Consider the following 27105-nt stretch of genomic DNA (forward strand, 5'->3'; position numbering starts at 1 on the left):
CCGAGGCGGATACAGTGGTCTAAGAAGGTCATGCAACTCAGCGAAAGAGGCACAGGGAAGGTAAAGGTTCAGGGAGGAGTCCTCATGGGGGGAAGTGATTTGGAAAGTGAGGGGTCACGCTAGATGGTCTCTCTTGCCTTCTGACTCCGTGACATTGACATATCTGCTAAGCTGCAAATGGCCATTAGCTTCAGCACTCTACACCCAGGAAAGCATGTTTGTATAAGCAGTGTGTGTGCGTGTGTGCGTGTGTGCGTGTGGGGGTGGGGGGGGGGGTGGGGGTGGGGGTGGTCATGGGGATCAAAAGAGAAAAAGAAAATGTAACTAGAAGTGGAAAAAAGAAAAAATCAGAAGCTTGGGAGTTGGCACTATGTCATCTAAATAAAAGAGGGCCAAAAAGGAATTTGCTGGTAGTCGGCAATGAACTTAGAGAAATGAAGGGAAGAAAAGGTGATTTGTTCACGAAGACCCCTATTGAATTATGGTCTACTGAGCTTATGCCATATAGCTTATGCCACATAGTTAAAAAATGTGACATTCAGAGAAATACAATATCCCAAGTGAAGAAGGTGATTATTCTCTTCCCTGGACTCCAGCACCTAGAACAGTGACTGGCTCACGTGCGTTTAATAAAGAAATGAATGAATGACTGGTTGTATCCTGCCTTTGCATTTTAAAAAAGACACAAGGTGAAATGTGCGCAGAGTAGAAGGGTAACTGGGATAGAGAGGGAACTCAAAATTCGGCCATAAGGCAGGGTCTTCACCTCGGGGAAGAGAAGACTTTACAGTGGTGAAAACTGTTCTTGAATATATATATGTATTTTAGAGGTTTAAAACAAAATATTTTTGTTATTGTTGCTGTTGAACATGTACACAGCAAAAGCAAAACCTGTCTTTGAATATTTTAATGACTCTCTTGTGGGAAGAAGAATTAACTTGTTCTGCATGTCTTGAAAAGTAGAACTAGAACTGAGAGCTAGAAGTTTCAGGGAAGGAAAATCTAATACGTGAGGACTGGGTGACCTCAATCATCTAATAGTGAGCTCCCTGTCCCCGGAAGTATTTAAATACACATTTAAGTACACATTGGGTGGATAAATGCTCGGCAGAAATATTGTGGAGGAGAGGCATCAAATGGTAGTTACACTAAAGGATGTTTACTCTCCCTCCCAACCCTTAGAGATTCTGTTTCCACCTTAGCAGGCTTCTCTGTATAGAGAAAATAATTATTTGCTTGGATCCAACAATCTCGACTAGAATGTAAGTTCCACTAGGAGAGGGACCATATCTGTCTTGTCTACAGATCTATCTGCAGGGACTGGCAGAGTACCTGCTAAATGGTGGATTCTCAGTAAAAATGCATGGAATAAAAGAACAAACAAAAGAAACATGAAAATGTATCTTAGGCCAGTTGGATTCTCTAAACTGGGCTCAGAGATTTTGACAGTACTACAATCTAGACTCTGATTCCACTTCTATTCCAGATGGAGTGTATATAATAATATTCATTAGATTAAAATCAAACCAGTTGCTGTGGAGTTGATTCCAACTCAAGGCAACTCTATGTGTGTCAGAGCAGAAGTATCCTTCGGAGGGTTTTCAATGGTTGATTTTTCGGAAGTAGATCACCAGGCCTTTCTTCCGAGGTGCCTCTGGGTGGACCTGAACCTCCAATTTTTTTGGTTAGCAGTCGAGTGCATTAACTGTTTGCACCACCCAGGAACTTCTTCACTTGATTGGGGCCTGTCAAAGTGTGACCTGTGGACCACCTGTCTTAGAGCCTGGTAAAATGCAGATTCCAGGGCCTCAGGCAGAGCCAATGAAGCAAGTTCTCAGGAGGTGAGGCTCGGGACTCTGATTTTAACAAGTCCCCAGGTGGTTTTATGGCTCTAAATTTGAGAACCACTGGGCTAAAATCCAGATAACTCTACAAATCTGTTCTCTTGGAATGTCATGGGATAAAGACACCAATTTTACAAGACAGAACTCTAACTTCTTGTAAGAATTCAACACTTTTTGCCTGTTAGGATCCTGGTTCCACTGGACTCACACTTTCTTATCTTCCGAGATTGTCACCCACAATTCCAGGTTCTGCAGTTAAAACCTACTGCAAAGGTTATGGAAAAGAAGGATTAGCTATTTCTGTATCAGCTGGCTTAGAGACAGAGACTTAATCTCCAAAACTGTCCCTCAGCCTGGGGTGTTACGGCTGGTTTTAATCCCTAGCAGAGTCAGCAGTCTTATCTCTTGGATTGGTACGGCACACCTTACACCTGTAACATTTGGGTTTATTTAATGTGTGGGAACCTACTCACCCCTCTGCTGGCCCTTGAAATTCAATTTGCTGACACTTTTTTCTTTCCATTAGTGAAGATTTTAATGCCAGAGCTGGAGCTGGTGCCACAGCCTTCCAGCACACCAGCCAGGGTTGTGAACAGAGCGGCCCACTGAAAGTGGCCTGCCTGAAGGTTTTGTTTCTGTTAGCACAGTGTTTTTAAACGTTCTTGAATCTGAATGTCTTTAGATACTGCAGGTTGCCAGTGACCCTCCCTGCTGTCACTCCCACCCTCATCACACATTAGTGTAGGCATTTGAGTTTTTGACCCCTGATCCTAACCAGGGTGCTCTTGTACAACAGATTCCTTCTTCCAGATTTCTCTGAACCACAGCAGGGTAAGGCTGCTCAGGGGTCCGCCTTAATGTCAGCAGCATTACCTTTGTGACACAGGCTTGCTAGAACCAAAAAACCCATTACTGTCGAGTGGATTCCCACTCAAGGTGTCTCTGTGGGTTACAGAGTACAACTACTTCATAGGGTTTTCTTGGGTGTAACCTTTACAGAAGCAGATCTCCAGGCCTTTCTTCCACAGTGCTGCTGGGTGAGTTCGAACCCCCAACCTTTAGGTTAGCAGTCGAGCACCACGTGGGCTTGCTCCAAAACTAAAACCAAACCCATTGACATTGAGTCAATTCTGACTCATAGAGAACCTGTAGGACAGAGTAGAACTGCCCCATAGGGTTTTCAAGGCCGTAATCTCTACAGAAGCAGACTGCCACATCTTTCTTCCACAGAGTGGCTAGTGGGCTTGAACTGCTGACCTTTTGGTTAGCAGCTGAGTGCTTAACCACCACACCACCAGGGCTCCTCATAGGCTTGCTAGGTCCTTGGAATTGCTCCCTTACCACCCCTGCCCACTCCCCTCTGAAGGTGGACCATTTCTGTAGCCCACATGGCACTCTGCTCTCCATGTTACTAAGGGTTCCAAACTCAGCAGGAAGGAGAAGGGCGAGCAATTCTATTGGATCTCGTGTAATAATGATAACAATTTCGTTATTATTATTATTCTGGGATTAGTAGATCTTGCCATATATCAGGCACTCTTTATGCATTATTTAATGTAATACTCTTAAGGGAGTCAATCTTGGCTACATCACTTATTAGCTGCATCGTCTAGAGCAAGTCAGCTACCTCTCTGGGCTTGGCTCCCCCGTCTAGAAAATGGGGATGACAAACAGTACCCCCTCATAGGTTTGTTGTGAGGATTAATGAAATTATATATAGCACTTAGAACAGAGTCCAGTCTATAGTAGGTGCTATGTAGATGTTAAGGAGCCCTGGTGGTACAAACGGTTAAGCACTTGGCTGCTAACTGGAAGGTTGGTGGTTTGAATCCACCCAGCAGCTCGGCGGGAGTAAGACCTGGCAATGTGCTCCCATAAATATCACAGCCAAGAAAACCCTATAGGGTGGTTCTACTCTGTCACATGGGGTCACTATGAGTTGGTATTGACTTGGCAGCACCTAACAACATAATGTAGATGTTAGTTGTTGTTATTGCTATCTCCCCTCCCCAACCAAAAAATAATCTGTTTGCCAGATTCGGGGTGCGGGTGGTGTTGATTCCCCCTCTCCCCTGAGCCGGGGCCTGGATGCGCCAGGGAGATGCAGTAAGTGGAGGACTGGCTGTGCAGATGGCGCTACTGAACAGAAGCTGGGCTTGGCTGCCAGTGCCCCCTCCTGGGAGGCTGGGCTTGTGCCCAGGGACAAGGGCTCCTCCAGAGAGGCGGGAAAGGTCGGTTTGCCCGGAGTTGACATGACTAAGTGGGTTTGAAGCTTAATAAAGAGGTTGAGGGAGAAAAGTGCTTAGTTACCATGAAGCTGGTTACCATAGAGGATATCAGGCAGGGTGAGGAAAGGAGAATGGCAATGCCAAGGTGCCTAATAATTCATGGGAAATAGTGACTGCTGATAACAACAATTAGGGCAATAATTAAAATTTATCGAGTGCTTAGTATGTGCCAGGCACTAAGTATTCTTATCATTCTTATTGTTATTATTAGGTAATATTTACAGAGTGCCTGGGCCAGGCTTATGTTGCACACTTTGTAATAATAATACTTAAATAAAAAATGATAACTAACATTTGCTGAACACATATGCTGGGCCTTGTGATCAGTGTTGTTAACAATGATGATGATAATGACATCGCCAGCATTTGCTGAGTGTGCCTCATCACGGGGAATGGCCATATCTACATTAAACACCCATTACCATCAAGCCAACTTTGACTCATGGAGAACCCCTTGTGTGTCAAAGTGGAACCGTGTACCATAGGGCTTTCAGTGGCTGATTTTTTTGGAAGTAGATTTTCAGGACTTTCTTCCAAGGCACCTCTGGGTGGATTTGAACCTTGAAACTTTCGATTACCAGCAAAGCACGTTACCCATTTATACCACCCAGGGACTCCATAGCTACATTACTGGGTGTTTATCATGAGCTCAGGAGTCCTTGGGTGGTGTAAATGGTTAATGCACTTGGCTGCTAATTCAGATAATTCAAAGGTTGGAGGTTCAAGTCTACCCAGAGGTGCCTCAGAAGAAAGGCCTGGTGACCGATTTCCAAAAATCTGGCCATTGAAAATTCTGTGGAGCACAGTTATACTCTGCCACATATGAGGTCACCAAGAGTTGGAAATGACTCAACGGCAACTGCTTAGTTAGTTAGTTATCATGAGCTCAGACAGTGCCAGGCTCTGTGCTAAGTCTTTACCATGCATTATTTCATTTAGTCCCCACATAGTCCTGTGAGATGGGGCCTCTCACTACCTCTGTTTTAAAGATGGAGAAATTGGGGTTCAGGAAGTTTGCCCATCTGTCCATTGCTATCTCCTCATCCTGACCAGGGTGTGGGCATGTGACCAAAGCCAGGCTTGTTGGAGTCTCTCCGGGACTCTTCTGCTGAACCCAGCAGGGAACACTGCCTCTCTGTACAGATGCTGGCTGGGGGCTGGCCATGCCATCCTTCCCTCCATAAGGAGACAGCCACTCTGGGCAGGAGAGCATGAGGCCAAACACAAAGTGCAACAGGGAGCAGAGCCAGCCGATGGCACCCGAGTCCCTCAGCGCAGCCTGGCTGCTCCTGGATGCTTCTCAGTTCTGTAAGCCCACCAATCCCTTTTTTGCCTAATGCAGTTTGAGTTTGCTCTCTGTCACCTAAAAAGTCCAGACTAATAAAACATCTCATTGAGCTAAAACCTGAGTATCTGACAGGTTCTTGACTTGCCCGGCAGGCAATTTTGTTTCCCAGAAAATAGAGGAAGCAACCAGGGAAATTGCTACTCTGGACCTAATTTGGATGAACACGGCCACATTGGCTGGTGAAGTAGATGTGACATGTAACTGGGAAGAAAACGGCCACATCGTCGTGAGTTTGTGATGGCCTGGGAGGAGCCAGCTGGAAATAGACCTTGGAAATAGAAAACTTAAACTACGATAGTGTAATATTTTCCATATGATTCAAGATGTTTGGTGACCCTAAAGAATAAAAAAAAAAAAAATTGCAGCCCATCAAAAATTAAAATGCACTCTATTTAAGATTAAATCTGCTTAGTAAAGTCAGACTTTAGGAAATATCAATTTAGCACAGTAACAGGATATGTTTGAAGAGTCTAAAATTATGTAGCAGGATTGGGGAAACATAGATTTAGAGCTTTTAAGCATAACTCCTACAACCTAAGCTGTCAGTAGAGAGATCCAAATTTAAAATAATAACGCTAAACTACTAAATTATAGCAGTCAGTACTACTTCAGTGCCTTTTAAAGTGTGGTTGGAAGAGACGCTTAGGCTGTGACTGAGGGCTGATGCGTTCAGCAACCCGTAACAACAGGAGGTGCCTCTCTTGAACATCTATTAGCTTTACGCTCCTCTTACGAGGTACTTGTCAGAGGAAGATGAGGCTGGAGCTAAATATCAATGGCATCTCCAGCTGGGCCAGAAAGACATACCTCCTGGTACTAGAACCTTGTATTCTCTGAACGAAAAAAAAAAAAAAAAGTGATCTGAAATAGACTCAGTTATACAAGAGAAGGGTTGGTGAAAGCAGACTCTCAGGGCTCTGTTTTTGATGTGCATTAACACAGAACTAGGCTCTTCACTTTATTTGGGGGCCAAGGACACCTCAGAAAATCAGATGAGAGCTCTGGTCTCCCCTCCCTAGAGAAACACACACACATGCAAAATTTGGCAAACAATTTCAAGGGATTCATGGAATTCTGAAGGCCAACTATGAACTACAGGTTAAAATGTCTGATCATCGATGTAAGAAATCTGCCTTAACAAATCCTAGCAACACAGGCTAGTTGACTTTGGCTAAGTGATTCGACGTCTCCAAACTTTCATTTTTCTTCTCTAAACTGGGGCTATTACTAGGTTTTAGCTCAGACGGTTGTGAAGATAAAAAGGCTGCTGCATTTACGCCTCTTAGTACAGTGGCTGGCACATAGTAAGTGCTCAACAAATATCAGCGGATGGCATTTTATTATTATTATTATTGGCAGGATCTACAATTTGTTACAATGCTTTCCTTAACACAGCGGGGTTTGTACTAGAAATTCATAAATATTTCGTGCTGGGTGGGATTTAGTTAAATATACAAATGACAATTGTTATAGGTTGAATTGTGTCCCCCCAAAATAGGTGTTGTAAATCCTAACCCCTATAACCTGTGGATATAACCTCATTTGGGAATAAGGTTTTCTATTATGTCGGTAAGGCCACATCTGTGTAAGGTGTGTTTTCAGCCAATCACTTTTGAAAGATAAAAAGAGCAGATTAGGCACAGAAGCAAGCAAGTGCAAACGGGGAAAGACAGACGCCAGGTGGAAATCTCCAAGGAATGCCGAAAAGAAGCCTAGAGAAGCTGAGACAAGGATTTTCCCCCAGAGGGGACAGAGAGAGGCTTCCCCTAGAGCCAGCGCCCTGAATTCGGACTTCTAGCCTCCCAAACTGTGAGAAAATAAATGTCTGTTTATTAAAGCCACTCACTTGTGGTATTTCTGTTATAGCAGCACTAAGAAACTAAGACAGAATTAGTCACCTGTTTAGAAATGTGCAGCTGAACTACCAGGTCTTTAGTGGTATATTTGCCTCGGGTCCTCAGAGCAGAGGACTATTTGAAGTAGACAGAGGGGAAAAAAGAATGTTTCCTCTTCCTTTTCTTGGTACCAGCACATTTAGAAAAGAATACAATCTATCTCATGGGCCACATTTTGGGTTTAGAAAAACTTTTATAGGTTCAGCAATTATAACCTTTGTGATTTCAGTATAAATTTTGCCCAAACTTGCAGAATTTTGGCTACAATTTTGCTGCACAAAATCAGTGACCTAGTTTCCTTGTGAAGTCCAAATGAAGGATTTGGACAACACATAGATTAGAAATCTGGCATCTTTACAAAACAGTTAAGAGACTGAATACACAACAGAACTTAAAACAAATACAGGAAAACTTGCTCTTGTCCTCTGGGGCCCTAGTATTTCTCATCCAGACAGACGTCAGACTTCTCCCAATTAGAGCCCATCAGAAAGCAATCACACAGAAATTAAAACACAAACAAACTGACCAAAAGAATCTCCCGAGGACCATTTGCCAGTAGCACTCTGCGTCCAGCTACAGAACTGACAAGACTGGGCTTATGAGCTTAGCAAGGTTCCTAAAGTGGTCTTTTGTGGATGTTTCTTTACGGGGTACTCGGCAGTTTCACATTCATCTTCTCCTCTAACATTCGTCAGGACCATGGCATACACTTGCTCTCTGTGCACCAACTATGTGGGCCTGCCTCAGTTTCTCCACCACCTGCTGTTCTCTCTGCCTCCACAGTCTTCCCTCTCCTCCTCACCCTCCCACCTCCTACTCATTTTCAAGATCTTCGCTTGAATGTCTCTTCTTAGGGGGAGCCTTCCTGGCCTCTCACACTAGATCAGGGACCACTTTCTCTTCGTGGTACTACCACAGTCTGTCATTGAATATTTGCTTTTAAAGTCCATCTCCCCCTCCATATAATAAACTCCAGCAGGGCAGCAACCACGTGCCTGGCACATAGCATGGCCTCAATTTGAATCGAAGAATGAAAGAGAGTGTTATTATCCATATTTTATAGGTGAAGGGAGAGACTCAGGGAAGGAAGTCACTTCTCAAGGTCAAAGCCCACTATTGGAAGAGCTGACGTTTGAACTGAGGAGGCCTGGCTCCCAAATGGCTCTTTCCACTCTTGTGCTGGCTGGGAGGAGGGTTTTCTTGCTATTTCTGGGAGATATAATTTAGAGTCCTGGTGGCCCTACCTGGTGAAGGACTCCAAAACAATCACAGGCCAGCTCTCAGTGGGTAGCAGAACCCTCCAGTGGTTGCCACCCCCAGGGACGCCCACAGCCCGAGTCAGCATGACTCCAGCATTGTATCGTCTAGTCTTGTTTCAGGATCACTCAGCGTCCCTCAAGGCAGGTCCTCAAACACCCTGAAATTACTCCCACTCTCCCAGGAGCCAGGAGGATAGGGATGGGGATAATTAACGAGGAGGGTGACAGGCCCTTCTTCATCACCAAGAATATCTCCCACCTACTGGAGGCATTTCTGCCTTAAGTTTGATGGTGTGCGCTTTTTCATGATTGCATAGCCCATTCCCTTTATTTCATCACTTAACTCTTTCAGCATTGTGCAAAGTTCTGGTCAGAGATACTAGTACTTGAGGGTGTAAGCCCCATGTGGGCAGGGACCTTGTCTGACTTGCTCACTGTGACATCTCCATTTGTTGGAACAGCTCCAGGCACACAGTAGATTCTCCATAGGTACTTGTTAAATAAAGGAACTGAGAGCTTACCATGTGTCAGGAGCTTACTATACCTAGTGTCTTATTTATCTAGTGCTGCTATAACAGAAATACCACAAGTGGATGGCTTTAACAAACAAATTTATTCTCTCATAGTGTAGGAGGCTAGAAGTTCGAATTCTGGGTGCCAGCTCCAGGGGAAGCCTTTCTCTCTCTGTTGGCTCTGCGGGGAAGGTCCTTGTCATCAATCTTTCCCTGGTCTAGGAGCTTCTCAGCACGGGGATCCCTGAGTCCAAAGGACATGCTCTGCTCCTGGCATTACTTTCTTGGTGGTATGAGGTCTCCATGTCTCTCTGCCTGATTCTCTCTTTTATATCTTAAAAGAGATTGACTTAAAACACCACCTAATCTTGTAGATTAAGTCCTACCGCATTAACATAACTGCCTCTAATCCTGCCTAATTAACATCTAGAGACAGGATTTATAATACATAAGATAATCACATCAGATGACAAAAATGGTGGACAATCACACAATACTGGGAATCATGGCCTAGAAAAGTTGATGCATATTTTTGTAGGACACAATTCAATCTATTACAACTATATATTACAGGGGTTATTATTAGCCTATTTTACAGATAAGGCTACCAAGATTCAGAGAGTTAAGAGACTTGCCCAAGGTCAAAAAACTGAGTAAGCAGTGGGGCCAGAATTCAACCCCAGGCAGCCTGGGCCCAAAGTACTAAATGGGGAAGATGAGGATTAGGAATTCTGGCAGGAAAGTAAAGATGTTGAATAGTCTAGTGATGCACAGGCAGGGATGTGGGCATGAAGGCAGCTTCAAAACTAGGAGATATGTTCATGAGAGAAGAGGAAGAGGAATATTATGCAACACATTTTCAAACCAAGCCCAAAGTCCTGATTCTTGTGGTGGTCAGGGTTGACGGAGTCAGTTTGCTGAGACTCAGGTAGACTTCCCAGTCCATAACACAGGGGACCACAGCAGAAACCACTCAGGACCTTGGCACCGAGGGATGAGTACTCAAGGGAAGGGGAAGGTCTAGTCCTTGCTGGGACCTGTAGCAGGCAGGGACTGGTCCCAGAGGGTACAGCAGAGACGGCCTTGGAGTGGGAGTCAGGGGCAAGGTCCCGCTCTGCCCCTGTGCACTGTGGTTCTCAGGCAAAACTCTTCCTCTGTCTGGGCCTCAGTTTTCCCTTCTACACCATGGAGGTTGTTATTTTACAATCTAGAGTGACCTCTGAGATCCTTCCACTTCCAACACTTGTATGTCAATTTGTAGTCTTAGCGACATAGCACCCTAGAAATGGTCACCTAGTCCAATTCAACAGAGGAATCTCTCCTACAGCATCCCTAGCGATGGTACAAGTTTCTGTTGAATAGCTCTAGGCCAGTGGCTCTCAACCAGGGATGATTTTGTCCCCTGGGGGACATTTGGTAATGTCTGGACATTTTTGGTTGTCACAGTGGGAGGGGGCGTGTTATTGGCATCTAGTTGGTAGAGGTGAGGGATGCTGCTGAACATCCTACAACGCACAGGACATCTCATCACAACAAAGAATTATCTGGTCCAAAATGCCAATAGTACCAAGGCTCAGAAACCATGCTCAAGGCACAGGGGGCTTATTATGTCTTGAGGGAACTCATAGCTGTGGGTGTCCATGGTTAGGACAAGCTTGATAGGAAGCCACATTCCCTGTAACTACTGGGTCTCAGATCTGCCTCCTGGGGAAATCTGAAGGAAGGGCCCTAGCTCCTCCCCAGGATGGCTATTCAACGTCTGGGGACCGCTAGTCATAGCAATTCAGCCAACAACAATCACTTGTAGAGTGAGTATGTGTGGGGTCCATGTCAGGACTGAGGGGTCAGGGCAAGAGCGAGGGGTCACAGGAAGAGGACCAACAACTACCATACAGGCTGGAGAGGACCAGGTGCAAGCAAAGGGCTGTGGGAACTCAGGGAGGAGGAAGTGCATTCAGTTGTGGGTGGGGTTGGGGGAGTAAGAGGGTTTTACAAAGGTGGGTAGTGGACTGAACTGAATTTAGAATGATGGAATTTCCAAAGGAAGGTACAAGAAGATAAGAATGTTCTGGGAGGTATGCAAGGGAAGAGCAACAACCCAGAGGAAGGAAGGGCCATGAGTTCATTTGAGGGGCCAGACACCATCCTTGCCACAAGTCCAGCCTGGTCCTGCTGCTGCCTGCCTCCAGACTCATCTCTCACCACTGTGCCCCAGCCACGTGAGCTCCTCTCAGTCTTGCCCATCTCAGAACCTTGCAGACTCTATCCCTCAGCTGGTACATTCCATCCCTCTTCTCTTTGCCCGGTTAACACCCACTCATCCTTCGGATCCCAGCTTCTGGCTCTTCCTCAGAGAGCCTTCCCAGACACCTCTCCTTTCCTCCCGCTATGTGCTCTCACAGTCCATACACCTCCCCTTCATAAAATGTACCATGGTTACACTTTGGCATTTATCTTTGTGGTTACTGACTAATGTCCCCAGCTGGACTGTAGGACAACGAGGGCAGGACTATGGGTGGAGCTCACTGTGGGTCCCTGGCTCAGAGTCTCACATGTAGAGGCTCAAGAAATAGTTGCTGAATGGATAAATGATTAAAAGTTGATTTTGGTGGCCTAAGTCTTGGGTATGCTCAAGGATAGAAAGGAAGTTTGGACCCTCAATAGGAGGGTCTTAAATGCTAGGCTGAAGTGTTTATACCTGAACTGGTAGGCAGGGAGGGGCCCAGAAGGCCTCTCGATGGGGCAGTGCCAAGAGCACCGTGATGCCCTGGGATGATGGACTGGGCAGAAGATGGAGAATGGAGGAGTGGGGAGAGCTTAGAGACTAATTAGGAGACTGCTGCAAGAATCCTGGGGCAAGAGGGCTGGACCTTGGGTAGTAGAAGAGGGAAAGTAGCCTCAGTTTGCTTTTTTGGGTCTATTGGTGTCTCCCATTCCTCTTTATGCATCTTGAGAGTCCCAGGGGAGAGCTGAGCAGCAGCCTGGTGTGTTGCTCTGAGATGTGGGGAGAAGGGATGGGAGAGGACGTGGGGGTAGACCCCGGCATCCCTCTGAGGTTCTGGGACACTCTGGCCTCATGCAGCTCCACTTCCACCCCAGGCAGAGCCAGGGGAGACTGCCTGCAGCACTGCCAAGGAGCGAGCCAGCTGAGCAGCCGGTGGGAAGCGCCCAGGGATGGGAGGCAGATTACATGTCACTTCATATTAGCCACACCGGCAACTTTCCCTGTCCACCCAGAGAGGGGCGAAGTAATTGCAATTTTGAGGACAAGCCAACAGCAAAGATAACACTGACATGGAAGGAGAATGTACCTCCTTTCCAGTCATGAGTGGATCGAAATGCCTTACCAGGGTCAGCTTTGCTTACCAGTGAGGTACATCTCTTCCCCTTCGGTGAACATTTGGTGGCAGCGTACACATCTGGCACAGGTTGGATGGTAATGCTTCCCTCCTGCCTGTGGAAATACGAAGATGAGGAAGGAGGCTAGAGCTAGGACTGCTGCACAGTGGGGCTGGCTGGGTTTGGACATTTCCTGGGTACATCAGTGTGGTTAGTGGTTTCATGTCTCTGAGGTTGGTTGGTATGCTACCCAGGGGAGTTCAGAACCATCTAAAAGTCCACAGCCCACCAGGAAGCTTGGTAATTCCACATCATGCGTCCCTGATGGTCATTCTGGGGGCTCCTTGGATACCTTCACTTCTATTCTGGCAGTGGGAAGGGGCCTTCAGAGGCTATTGTCTCACCTCCTCATTTCCAGATAAGGAAACAGTCTTGCTTTTAAGACACCCCAGCATTTTCCCAAGTGTGGGATCTATATTGCTAGTGGTACATGCAGTAATTTTAAGTGGTACTTGGACCTGGCATTAAATAACATTGGATGAATGAGAAAAAAATTATCCTCTTCTCAACCCCCTTTCAATTTTTCTGATTTTAGCAAGGAGAAAGTCTTGGTTTAGTGCTAATGTGTCTTTAACATTATCCAAAATTTACTAGTCAAACTTTTTAAGAATCAGAACAGGTGTGAGGCTTAGAGCTTCCACAAGGACTAGAGCCTAGTTAGAAGTATATTTATTTTTTAGTTATTTGCAATATGGCATATGATATTGGTTTTCCCATTATGTTATATATATATGTTTTCTTACATATAAGTGTTATGGGTTGATTTATGCCCCCAAAAAGATATGTTCAAGTCCCAATCCCCAAGTACCTTCCTGTGAATGCGAACTTATTTGAAACATTGTCTTTATAAATGCAATTAGTTAAATTAACATGAGGTCATATTGGAATAGGGTGGGTTCTGATACAACATGACTGGTGTCCTTATAAGTGGGGAAGAAACAGAAAGACACACACACAGAAGGAAGTCGGCCATGTGAAGTCAGAGGCAGAGATTGGAGAACACCTTGGGCTGCCAGAAGCTGGAGGAGGCAAGGAAGAATTCTCCCCTAGAGGCTTCAGAGGGAGCATGGCTCTTCCAACACCCTGAATTCAGACTTCTGGCCCCCAGAACTGAAAGAATACATTTCTGTTGTCTTAAGCTACCCAGTTTGTGGTACTTTGTTACAGCAGCCCTAAACAATTAATATAATAAGTGAGCCAACTTAAAGATAATTTCAAGTATTTGGTAGAATGAATACACGAGGCTCACAGACATGGCAAGAACTGTGACAGTGGCAAGTGAAGGACAGATTTTTAAGATGCAGTGGACAAATAACTGGTCAGAGGCAAAGCCAGCACCCGTCTGGAACTTCTGACCCCAGGCTAGCCCCATGATTGCTGCACCCAGGTGCTTCACGCCCCTACCTTGCCTCACCCCAGTCTGGCTTTGGTGAGTGTCCCTTCCCTATACCCACTTTCTGTGCCTTCCATTATTTAAATTAAAAATGGAAATTATTTGCAGTTGCAAGTCCTTCTATGGGGTAGAAGAAACAGCCCCAGGGAAGGTTGTGCCTTGCTCTGGGTCACCAGGGAAGCCAGTAGCAGTGTTGGTTCTGGAGCCCTGAAAGCCAGTCACCTAGCCCAGCACTCATTTCCATGCTGATCATTTTGGTAAATTCTAACAGTAAAATCCCAGTCAAGAGGATGTGATGCGTAAGAGCCCTTTGGTGTGGCTCTAGAACTTCTATACGGGAGGGCCTTGGTGCAGCCATCTGGGTGGATGGTGGAGCTTGTGTTCAAGGTATATTTTGCATATCAGAGAAGAGTGTTTTTTGGGGGGGCAGGTAGGCATGGGAGAAATTGATGAAAATTGGGAGATTGTTAAAGGACTCCCAGGTCATCATTTGATCTGATGCTAAAGGGTCCCTTCCAATTAAAAAATCATAATTGCATAATAAGGTCTAGTTCCAAATACATTTTTAAAAGGGGGGAGGGGCGAGGTGGATATGGACTTGCCTATTCTGGAGATAACTCCAAAATCTAGAGATACTCGATTTATTCCAAAAAAAATTTAGCAAGAATGTGGAAGAGGCAGATTTTTACAAAAGGAACAAAAAACAACAAAAACAAAAACTCCAATATTCCCTTTTTTTTCTGCCTCGGTTGTTCACGTAGATCCCCCCAAAGAGCAAATGTTTGTGTCATCATCAAAGCAAACTATGTTCAAACTTTGGAAGGAGCCTGCTGTTTTCCCAAGCTAGGATGTCGTGGGACTGATTCTCTTGTACCATGACAAGGATAATCGGTTTAATTAATAGCCTCTTCCTACTTTGTGTCTCTTTATCATCTCAATTATAGACCTGTTTTCCAGGGAGGCAACAGTGCTGTGGCAAACTGAAGCTTGTCATCTTCCTAAATGTCACACCCCACCATCCTACTCCAACGGAAACAGGCTTCGTGCCCGTCTCAGCAACCCTGGCCATGGATGGTGTTGAAAAGAATTTGAGGGAGGAGAGGCTGTGAGAGCAGGCTGCCTCCAGCATCAGGATAAAACAAGTCAGTGAGATAAGATGAAACACTTTGTCTGTTTCAAACTGAAAATAGTGAAGAAAGTGGCAGGAGTTGGTACCTGGAAAATGGGGTCATACTGGAGAGGACAGAGAAAGGCAGATAAGATTAGGAAATGCAGCAACAAGGAAACCAGTTTTGTGGTTCTCCTTGATAAGGACACAAACAGGGAAGAAAGGGTATGACTGACACTCAGCATATTGGGTTCTGTCACCCAAGAAGGGATTGTGGGATGGCCTGGAGAGCCAAAGGGAAGGGAGAATGAAAAGAGTGGGATGAGAGAGGACTGGGAAATGGAAATTGATTAAGTTCCTATTGTGTAACAGGCAAGGTCCCTGGGTGGTACAAATGGTTTGCTCTTGACTACTAACTGAAAGGTTGGCAGTTTGAATCCACTCAGAGATGTTGCGGAAGAAGGGCTTGGTGATCTACTTCCATAAGATTACAGTCATTGAAAACTCTATGGAGCACAGCTCTATTGTGAAACACGTGGAGTCACCATGAGTCAGAAATGACTAGATGGCAACAGGGTTTGTGTACCAGGCAATGTGCCGGGCCCTGTAATGGGCAACCATTGTTTTTGCCTGGTCAACATCCTTTCCCTTTTCTTCCAGGAACATTACCAAGCTTTTCTTTGATGGAACTACCTGTTCCCCACAGCAATCTATGTGGTTAAGTAGGGCTGACTGCATCAATAGGCATGTTCCAACCCTATGGCCATAGCTGTTGGTTGTGGGGTGGGCCTGACGTTGTCCAGTGAGAGTCAGTTCCAGGATGTTAGCCGAGCTATTAGAAAAGAACAGCTCTCTTTCCACTGGGGTTGCTGGCTGATAGCATGTAAGCCTGGAGTGACTGGTGGCCAACTTCCCCATCACAAAGGAGAGCCTGGCTGAGAAGAAAGCTAATACAGAAGAAAATGGAGCCAAGATGGCGACAGAGTCCAACTGATTTTGTTTGAGCACTTGATCCAGCTGTGCCTGAAGCCAGGACAACTTCTGGGCTTTTTATTATGGGAGCTGATAAATTTCCTTTTTTGCTTGAGCCATTTTGAAGGTAGTTTCTGCATTTGCAACCAAAAAGTCCTAACATATTCATTAGGAATTAGAGAACAGTAGCATTCTCCATTGATCAACAAAGACTCTGAGACTCGGAGAAAGTAAGTAACGTTCTTAAGGTTTCATAGCTAGAAGTGGTACAATTTGAATCCAAGTCTGTTTCAGTCCAACCCATGTTTTTGTCATGACATCATGCTATCTCAAAAGACCCCTGAGCGGCTGGAGCTGTGGGCATGTAGGATATAAGAAAGAGCTGGGTAGGGAGCCTGGAGTTCTAGATTTTAGCTCCGTTTCTCCCAGAGACACTGCGTGTGACCTTGGCAAAGCACCACCTGTCTTGGTCTCATTTTTCTCATCTGTAAAATGAGGAGGTTGAAGTAGTTAATGGCTAAAAGTCTCTCACAGCTCTAAGGAAAAAAAAAATCAGTAAGTGCAATATGCTAATAGAGCCTCGTACAAATAGAATCAATTGAAACCCAGTCACAACAGCTGCCCAAGAAGAGGCTACCACAATGCTAAGCAACAGTAACACGTTGGGGAAAGGCAGCCATTGCCAATATAATCTCAAAGAAGCTTGGAAATGCTGGGACAAATTCCCATCTGCAGCTCTGTGAGTCATCGAAGTTTTTTTCCTTCTTGAAAGAAAAGTCTGCTTTTATGATTTCCAGTCCCGCTGACTCTTTACCCCACTGCGATCTGGATGTTTCTCTCCCACAGTTCTGCAAAGACCCAACAAACTGTTCTCTTGAAGTGATCTTTCATTGCAGCCAACAGCTTTTTCTCAGCTGACATAGTCCTTAACTGCTCTGTAGAATTTGACCAGCACTCTGACTGATCTCGCCATCCTTCTTGAAACTCTGTCTTTTCACTGCCCTGTCACCCCAGGTTCTCCTCCCACTCCCCATGATTACTCCGCTTTTTCCTCTCAGTCCTCAGTCTCTTTCTGCCACCTGTAAGCACCACTCCCCAAGACTGGCTTCAGTCCCTCCCCCTCCGGAAATCCTGGTAACTCCCATGGTGGCCGCTATGACTCAAATCCAAGTGCTTCTGAAATTTGCCCCTCCAGGCTGGAGCTTTGTCCCTGAGCTCTGACTCACATTTCTCACTGCTGTCTTGAAACCTTCCCAAGATTTCAATCACAACCCGTCCCAAATGGCACTCTTCATGTTTCTGCCCAGACCATCCCCTGCCATCCCCCATTCTGGGATGACAACACCAGACTTCGTATCCCCCGGGCTTGACATCTGTGTGCAACCTTTAGCTTCTTCTCCCTCAATTTCCACTTCTGCAAGTTATCCCACTACAAAGTTGCAAAACTATAGGAATTCTACTTCCAAAATGTTGGAGACGAGGGCCATTGTTCTTCCCATTTCTACATTTTGAGCCCTTCCTGCCTGGGTCATGCGGTGGCCCCCTCCTTTGTCTCCCATTTCCAGTCTCTTCCTTCAGACTTAGCCAATGCACATTATCACATTATATGCCCTAAGGTGCAGTTCTAATCAGGTCACTCTCCCATTGCCCAGTGAATTACTGACCAACTCCTCACACTGGTATTCTGCGTCCTTGGAAACCTGGGCCCAACCATCTTTCCTGTGCTCCCGTTTCATGCCTTATCCTCTGTGTTGCACTCCTTACTGCTCCCACAACATGCTTCATACTTCGTTGACCTTGTGCATTTGTTTATCTTAGTCTCTCTGACTCCCTACAGTCAATTCTCCATACAGCAATTTTTATACAAACATAATCTTAACATGCAACTCCTTGGTTTAAAACTCTCCAGTGATTCTCCATTGTGCTTAGTATAAAGGCCAAACTCATAAACACAGTATGCAAAGTCCTATATGATATACTTCACCTCCCCAGCCCCTAATTTATATAATTCAGTCACACTGGCCTTTCTCTCTGTCCCCTGAATGGTCAAGCTCATTCTTCCCCCAGCCCTCCACCTGATGGCCTCCTTCTCATCCTTCAGGGCTCAGGTTTGATGCCAGCTCCTCAGGGAGTGCTTTCCTGACTGCTACACTCTCCCCTGCTGAGTCCAGATGTGGCCACGGATACCTTCTCAACACAGAACTCCAGGTAACCACTACCAACTGGCCGGATTTGGCAGAATTAATGACTCAGCTTATAATAGCTGACTCAGTCTGTTGTCCACCAGACATTGTCAGATAGGAAAACTGAGGCCTAGAGAGGCAAAGACACTCACCTAAAATCTCTGTGTGAGTTTGCAGTGAGTTAATATTAGAACCCAATTACTCCCATTATTATTTTTCCTTCATACTAAACTATTTCCTGCTCCTAATTCCTCAAGGTGGGTGGTCCTGAACTATAGGAAGCAGACTTCCTGTACCCACAGGGTGTGGGAAAGAAGGTCAGGAAGGCTGGGGGACAGGAGGCTTAGGCAGGATCTCAGCAAGGGTGTTGTGGTTGTCTGTCACTAGCAGACTGAGCTGTGCATTGGAGGCTGAGGAGAGCTGTTGCCATGGTGATGGACCAGCCAAGGAAGGGCTTAGGAGCAAGCTGCTAGACAAGCTGGTTCTTAAATCGACACGTTACAAAATGGTTAAAAAATAAAAAAAGGCTCCATCCTCAGGCAGGGCTGGAAGAAAATCATAACTGTTACCCTACAGAAATCTATCTGGGTCCGAGTCCAGAGAAGCAATGGATTTTGCCAGCATAGCACTTTCTGAACTAGGAATAATTTTCTTGACCTTCTCATTTTGGGGGTGCCCACAGAGGTGAGGTTCCCTGCTCAAGCAAGCTGAGCTGGGGTAGATGAAGCAGGAGAGGTGGAGGTTATGGAAGACAGGATGTGGGGTGACTTTCTCCTTCCTCAGTGATGGCTTTTTTTTAAAAATTGTACTTTAGATGAAGGTTTACAGAACAAACTAGCTTCTCATTAAACAGTTAGTACATGTATTGTTTTATGACACTGGTTAACAACCCCATGACATGTCAACACTCTCCCTTCTCGACCTCAGGTTCACTATTACCAGCTTTCCTGTCCCCCCTTGCCTTCTAGTCCTTGAGCCTGGGCTGGTGTGCCCCTTTAGTCTCGTTTTGTTTTATGGGGCTGTCTAATCTTTGGCTGAAGGGTGAACCTTGGGAGTGACTTCATTACTGAGCTAAAAGGGTGTCCGGGGGACATACCCTTGGGGTTTTTCCAGTCTCTGTCAGGCCAGTAAGTTTGGTCTTTTTTTTTTTGAATTAGAATTTTGTTCTGCATTTTTTTCCAGCTCTGTCTGGGACCCTCTGTTGTGATCCCTGTCAGAGCAGTCAGTGGTGGTAGCCAGGCACCATCTAGTTTTACTGGACTCAGTCTGGTGAAGGCCGTGGTAGTTGTGGTCTATTAGTCCTTTGAACTAATCTTTCCCTTGTGTCTTTAGTTTTCTTCATTCTCCCTTGCTCCTGAGGAGGTGAGACCAGTGGATTATCTTAGCTGGCCACTCACCCCAGACGCTACTCACCAAAGTAGTATGTAGAACATTTTTTTTATAAACTATATTATGCCAACCGATCTAGATGTTCCCTGAGACCATGGTCCCCGCAGCCCTCCGCCCAGCAATTTGGTCCCTCAGGGAGTTTGGATGTGTCTATGGAGCTTTCATGACCTTGTCTTATACAAGTTGTGTTGGCTTTCCCAGTATTGTGTACTATCTTACTCTTCACCAAAGTTACCACTTATCTATTTAGTGTTCCCCCCCACCCCTCCCCTGCCTCTTAACCAACAAAGATTGTTTGTTTTTGTGTGTAAACCTTTTCATGAGTTTTTACAGTCGTGGTCTTATACAGTATTTGTCCTTTTGTGATTGACTTATTTCACTCAGCATAATGCCCTCCAGATTCATCCATGTTATGAGATGCTTTGCAGACTCACTCAGTGATGGCTTTTTAGAGACACAGGCCACTCTGCTCAAACACTCACCTCCAAGACCCTGCCGCTGATGTACCGGTCACAAGTCTCGCATTTAATACCAAACTGGGAGTGGTAGTCGGACTCGCAGTACGGAACGCCATCCCTGCAAGAGGAAACCCACACAGGAAGAGGAAGTTGGGGGTGGGGATCATGTGGTGGTTTCAGGACCTGTAGCCAGCAGAGACTGGGTCAACATTAGAAGCACTTGGGAACTCATTAAAAATGCAAACTCCCTAGACACACCTCAGATCTACTGATTGGAGAATCCCTGGGAGTGGGGCCCAGGAATCTGCATCTTGGCAAGCTTCCCAAGCAAGCATAGGACCACTGGTCTGTATTGTGGCCTGGGGTGTCCTTTGTTCACTCTCTTTCCCCTCTTCCCCACAAGTTCCTCAGACCCACTATCTTCCCTTCACCCCAAAACTGAAAAAACCAAACCAGTTGCCGTGGAGTCAATTCCGACTCACAGCGATCCTATAGGACAGGGTAGAACTGCCCCATAGAGTTTCCAAGAAGCACCTCGTGGATTTGAACTGCCGACCTTTTGGTTAGCAGCCATAGCTCTTCACCACTATGCCGCTTAAATTCATTTTTTATTTTATTTTAGAAAGGGTAATGATTACGTAAAGCTCAGCATTCTATACAGGGCTTCAAACTGGTTCAAACTGTTTCGGTTATGGCTGATGAAGCAAAATTGGAACAGATCTGAATTCTTTAAAATTTGGGTGAAGTTGAACAATAAGTAGAGAGGAAAAAATTACTAGTCGAAGCCCTGGAATGGGAGACTCGGAAGAGGCGTAGTAAGTCCTTTCAGGAACCTGATATGGGAAATTCGATTATTGTCAGGATGGTGGAGAGTGACACACATTCAAAGCAGCTGGGTCAGCCACCATCTTCGAGCGGGGCACCACTGTTTCTACTCTGCTGATCAAGAGATTTGGTTGCTATGCAAAGTGCATGCTGCCCTTGTTTTCTAAGAAGGAGATTAAGTTTCTAGCGGGGCTTTAACCTGTAATTTTTCCTGTTCTGCTTATCATTCCACTTTACCCACATTTAAAAAATTCAGGTCCATTTGGGTTTTGCTTCGTTGGCCATGACTGAACTGGGCGGAATTAGTTCCAAGCCCCGATTCTACATGAAGAAAGTGGAAAAGTCTCTACCTTCCTTCCAGCCCCACCTAGTTTCCCTTCTAGGAGGTAATCAATGAGATCAATTTTTTTGCTCCCCTTAAGGGCTTCTACTTGAAAGAACATTTTCATCTGTAGTGAAAGACCCATCTGACTGTGCTCCCAGATCAATAGATAACAGGAAGCCTCCCTTGACCTCTTTCTGTGTGCTGTATTTTCATCTCATGCTTATAACTTATCACACAGTGACAGATTGTTGTTAATAATTGTTCTTATACTACCCCTACTACTAGTTCCTGGGTGGTGCAAACAGTTAGTGCTCTCAACTGGTAACCAAAAGGTTGGAGATTTGAGCCCACTCAGAGGTGCCTTGGAAGAAAGCCCTGGTGATCTACTTCCAAAAAATCAGCCACTGAAAACCCTATGGAGCACAGTGGTACTATGACACACATGTGGTTACCATGAGTTAGAATCAACTCAATGGCAACTGGTTTGGTTGTTTTTTTATGTTGTTTCCCTTATGACTAATAGCTGATAACATTTATTGCTTGCTGTGTGCCAGGCTCTCTGATAGTATATTACATAGATGCTTTCATTTAATTCTCTGACAGCCCTATGAGGTCGAAACTATCATTCATCCCCATTATACAGACTGGAAAACCCGAGCTTAGAGCGGTTGAGTAACTTGCCCCAGGTCCCTCAGAGCTGGGATTCAAAGCCAGGTGGTCTAGTTTCTCATCCACATTGTTGTGAGAATTAAAGGAGATGGGGCCAGTGTATCCTCGGGCTCAGCACAGTGCTGGCCCATACTCAGTACTCAGTCAATGTCAGCTAGAGAATCACCATGGCTGCTGAGTCTTAAAGGAGGCAGTCTGGTGCTCAGCTCTCTGGGGCCATTGTGGATAGGACTGGGGGGCTCAGAGACCACAACCCAGATTCTGGCCCCACCTAGCTCTAAGAACTAGGTCTGAACTCTGAGGAGGGAGGGGCATTTTCCCCACTTTTGGGTATAGCAAAACTTGGCTCAGACACAGAGGCCTAACCAACAGGGATGTAATTTTTCCATCTCATCGCTTTGCCACGTTGGGAGGCTGGGAGCCCACGCTGGGCAGCAGGGCAATGTGTTCCTGGAGGAAAAGCGGTAACGTGGACCGATGCCCAGCAAAGGTGTGGAAAAGAGTCAGTGTCCGCAAGGCAAGGATTTGTTTGTGAACCCAGGTCACAAACCCCTCCCCCACGTCCAAGTCCGCAATATGTAAGATGCGAGGGTAACTGCAGGGTGATGAAGTCATTGTCAGGAGGTGAGTATAATGAGCCAACAAAATTTGGGTGTAAATGCCAACACCTCATTTGAACCTGTGGGTTGGTAAGATGATAAAATTAATATTTACTGAGCACTTATTAATAGGTATGAAGCACAGATCTCTCAGTCTTTGCACAACCTTAGAGGTAGATCTTGTACAAATGGTAGAAAGATCTGCAAATGGTAGGTCTTTCCTACAAATGAGGAAACTGAAGCTCAGAGAGATTGAGCCCCTTTCCCAGGTCACACAGACTGGGTTAGAACCCAGGCATCTGACTCTGGAGCCTGCGCCTCTATAAGCACCTGCTGCCCTGCTGGCAGAAGGATGAGGAAAGAGACGTACGTCATGTCCCCTATTACTCCCCACATCTGTTTCTGTCTCCTTGTCTCTCTTTTCTTCCTCTAGGTGCCGCCTCTCTGGGTCTTCTCCTGCCCATGACCTTCCTGTGGGACCCACCTAACTGTCCAGGGCAGAGGGAGGTCTGCGAGAGCAGCATCAAGTTTGGGGCCTTGTCCGAGTGGCCACAGATCAAGAGGAAAGGGGTAGAGGGAGGCAGAGGCTGGGTCGGGAAGCCTCAGGCCAGGAGGCAGGTGGGCTCTTGTGGTGAGAATTACTTACATCACTGGACTTGGGGCTCAGGCCCTCCACCTCCATCTCTCTCTCCAAAGGGCTCAGAGCCAGGCTGCTGAAGCTCAAGATGTGGTGAGCAATCTGGGCTGGGCCTCCCTAAGAGGAGCTCCAAGCAAACTCTTACTCCCCAAGAGATTCTGACTTGGGCTCAGAGACTCAAGGACTCCTGGCTGGAGACTTACAAAGGGCACTCCTTACTTGGCAGGCACAGAGGGAATGCCAAACTTCTACTAGCAAGGCATTCCAAGCTCTCCGTGGATCTGACCTAGGCTCACCTCTGCAGCCCCAGAGCTGCTCCATCTGAGCACACACCTAAGCTCTGGCAAGCAGGACAATGTGTTCAGCACTTGCTCACCTCCCTGCCTTTGCCCAGGCGGTGCCTTCTGCTTAGAAGCTTTCCCTCTTTGCATTTTCAAATCTCTTTGCAGCTCAGGGGTTAAGAGATCGGCAGCTAACCAAAAGGTCGGCAGTTCGAATCCACCAACCACTCCTTGGAAACCCTTTGGGGCTGTTCTACTCTGTCCTGTAGGGTCACTATGAGTTGGAATTGACTTGACAGCAATGGGTTTTTCACAGTGAGCTCAAATACTACCTCCTTCCATGAAGCTGTCACAGATTACAGATTCCACTTTCTGCTAGTTAGATCCCTAGTTGGAGGTTTGAACCCAGCCAATGGTACAGCAAAAGAAAGACCTGGTGATCTGCTTCTGTTAAGATTACAGCCAAGAAAACTGTATGGCGCAGTTCTACTCTGTAACATGTGGGGTCACCATGAGTCAGAATTTAATCGATGGCAACAGGTTTGATTTTTGGTTTTCACTTGTACCTCTGACATAGGCAAGCATACTTGGCCAGCACCCATTTCCTCTTCGGCTGGTAACAGTAGCTCACGAGGATTTTCCTTTGGGGAAGCCATCCCTCCCCCACTTGCAGTTACTGTGGTTCACAAAGGACTGCTCTCTGGCTCTCAGGTTCAGAACTTCCTGGCCAGTGTTTGGGCATGGGACCTAGGGGTGGTCCAATCAGAGGCAGCCTTGGGACTTTGCTGGAGCTCTTGGGAAAGAGCCTCTCTCTATGTTAGGCCTGCTAAACTAATTGAATGAAAGCCTGGAGTTGCTGGTGATCACCTCTGCTACCACCTGGAGAGGATCTGCTTGCGAATGGATCCAACACAGAGGAAAGCAGAGCTAAGTGATAGAGACAGAGAGAGGCGGAGCATTCTGAAGTACTGAAGACATCCTTAATCCCCTGGATTCAGCCATGCCTAAAGCCAGATATACCCTGGCCTCCCCATTTTTATGAACCAATAAATTCTCTCTTTTGCTTTTAAGTGATTTTGAGTTGGGTTTTCTGTCACTTCTGATCAAAAAGGTCTTAAAGAATAAAACTTCTCTTGAGATCCCTATCACATATCATCTTGTGTCATAATTCTTCGTGTATAGAGCTTAGCTCCCTTGTTAGACTGTAAGTTTCCTGATAGCAGATATGATGCAACTTTCCATGCTTGCTGTCTTCTAGCACTGGCCCAGAGAGGGGTACCTAGGAAGTATTTGGGTCATGAAGTGTCAAAGCTGTCATAATTTATTTTAGGTACTAGAGTATGTAAATGTAGTCACGAGGGGGGACACTTCCAGTGCTACAGTGTGCAGGTCACTGGGGGTTGGCCCCTGTCTTCTGATAACTTTCTGTGCCCATCATCTCCTTTCATTCAAGTAAATTCATTCCACGACTGTATTATTGACTGTGGGTCAGGTATGGTGCTAAGGGCAGAGGCTACAGCAATGAAGAAAACAAAGTTCCCATTCTTGTGGAGACAGACATTAAACACTATTAATGGAGAAAATTACTTACCACCCCCTCTAAGACTCGGTTTCCATAGTTTTAAAATGGGAAAAATACTTCACTGGTTAGTTATGGGGTTTTAATGTGACAATCCATACAAAGCAGCTAGTAAGTTCCTTGTGCATCATAAAAGCTCAATAAACCAAAAACCCATTGCCGTTGAGTTGATTCTGACTCATAGCAACCCTATAGAATAGAGTAAAACTGCCCCACAGGGTTTCCAAGGAGCCGCTGGTGGATTCGAACTGCCAATGTTTTGGTTAGCAGTCAAACACTTAACCACTGTGACACCAGGGCTCCTAAAAGTGCGATATATGGTACCAAAAACAAAAAACGAACCTGTTGTTGTCAAGTCGATTCCGAATCATATCATCATTAAAAAGTTAACGTGGATAAATATATGATTATGAATGGTGACAGCTGTATGAAGGAAAGAAACAGGGCACTGTGAGGGCCAGTAACGGGGCGACTGGAGGTGGCAAGAGGTGGTGTGGGGCCTCTCTGAGGAGAAGGCATGGGCGCTGAGACCAGCAGGAAGAGAAGGAACAGCCACGTGAAGAATGGGGCCGAGCACTTCAGGTCGAGGAAACACCGTGGTGGGGGTCTGGGATTGGGAAAGATGTTGTTGTGGCTAAAGTGTGGTGAACAGACAGAAAATGAAGGCAGACAAAGCTGGAGATTCAGGAGGGGATGATGGGGTGGAGACCCACTTGCTAATGTACTCCCCGGTGAGGATGACACTGCAGGTTTGGCATTTGAAGCAGCTGACGTGCCACTGCTTGTCCAGCGCCAGGAGTGACTGGCCATGCTTGATCTCCTCCTTGCACCCAGCACAATCTGCAAAGACAAGATGACTCCACTGAGCAAGAAGACATCCTGGACCCTCGGACCACCAGCCATCCTCTTGCGCCCCAGTCAAGGAAATACCCCCTGCTCCCACCTGGCACTGGTACCTGCCCAGGCACTCTGCCAGGTGAGAGATAAGGAGACCCTGACCTCTTGAAAAGAGGTCTTGGTGTGAGGGAGAAAGAGAGATTCCCCCAGGGTTCCTACAGACAGCTCCCCGCCCATCATTCTGACCACGGTTCATCCACAGAGGCCCTACCGTCACTGCCTCCGCCTGGTGCTTAGGCTGCTCCCCATGCCCTCAGGACCGCAGCTCAGCATCACCTGGGAGCTTGCAGACGGGCATCATCTCAGGCCCCACCCCAGGCCTACTGCATTTTTACAAGATCTCCAGGTAATTCAGAAGCACGTAAAGTTTGAGAAGCACTGACTGGGGGCAGGACAAGTATATATTTTTTCTTGCTCTTAGCTGTGTGCTCAATGGCAAGGGCTGTGTCTGTGGTTTGTGGTTAAATCTATTCCATTGTCTAGCACTTGCACATAGTAGGAACTCACTGCATATTTGGTGAATGAGTATGAGTGAATGGGCCTGATAGCACCCAGGCAAAGGGTAGAATTTACCTTGCACCCTCCATCCGCCCCCAGTGTGTTTATATACCGAATATTTGCGCCCCAAGTAGCAAGGATTAGAATCTGCTGAGACCGCCCCAAGCCAGAGAGGCACCCTCATTCTCTTTCCCCGTCACCCTGGAATGTGCACTGGGTCAACATAAAGTGGGGTGAACCCAGTGTTCTGCCTGTTGCTCAATGAATGTCGAGGGAGGGGCAGGAAACAGAGCCAGAGTCCAAGGTACTTGGGAGAAGCTGGGAATTCAGCCCTAGCTGACTGGATGTCCCACTTTAGAGAAGGAAGGGGTCATGGGCCAAAGTTTACCAAAGGACAAACCTCCACTGTGGCACCAGAAGACGAACACACACTTCAGAGCAGGGAGGAGAAAAGACACCGCTTACAAAGTTAGGAGAGCCTGGCTGGGCAGTGATCACGCTCAGCTGGGAGTCAGTCCTGGAGGGATGCTTGTGTCCATGTGTCTAGGGAGGGTGGTGTGTCCAGCAGTCTGGGGGAGGATCTGGGGCCCTGATGAAGTGTTTGCTTGCATCAGCTGCCACAGTTACCCTGCCTCAGACTGCTTAGCCCATTTCTAACATCCCTTAACCCAAGCCAGAGGCAGGAAGCTCTCTGATTGCAAAATGCTTCAAGTCCCAAGCCTTCAGTTGGGGGCTGGAAGAATAAAG

The 27105-nt window shown here is 46.3% G+C and overlaps 1 protein-coding gene across 6 annotated transcripts in view; it reads right to left on the reverse strand.

Annotated features, from left to right (window-relative positions):
* ABLIM3 (actin binding LIM protein family member 3) overlaps positions 1–27105 on the reverse strand; it is a 134265-nt gene that overhangs the window by 36898 nt on the left and 70262 nt on the right. For all 6 annotated transcript variants that reach the window (XM_023739161.1, XM_023739160.1, XM_023739159.1 and 3 more), the window contains 3 exons: positions 25677–25803; positions 20073–20166; positions 12513–12600 (listed from right to left, as the gene is read on the reverse strand). In XM_023739161.1, coding sequence (XP_023594929.1) covers positions 12513–12600; positions 20073–20166; positions 25677–25803 — 309 coding nt within the window. The remainder of the gene's footprint in view (positions 1–12512; positions 12601–20072; positions 20167–25676; positions 25804–27105) is intronic.

The sequence above is a fragment of the Trichechus manatus genome, unplaced genomic scaffold, assembly GCF_000243295.1.
Source record: "Trichechus manatus latirostris isolate Lorelei unplaced genomic scaffold, TriManLat1.0 scaffold00130, whole genome shotgun sequence".
Lineage (NCBI taxonomy): Eukaryota > Metazoa > Chordata > Mammalia > Sirenia > Trichechidae > Trichechus > Trichechus manatus.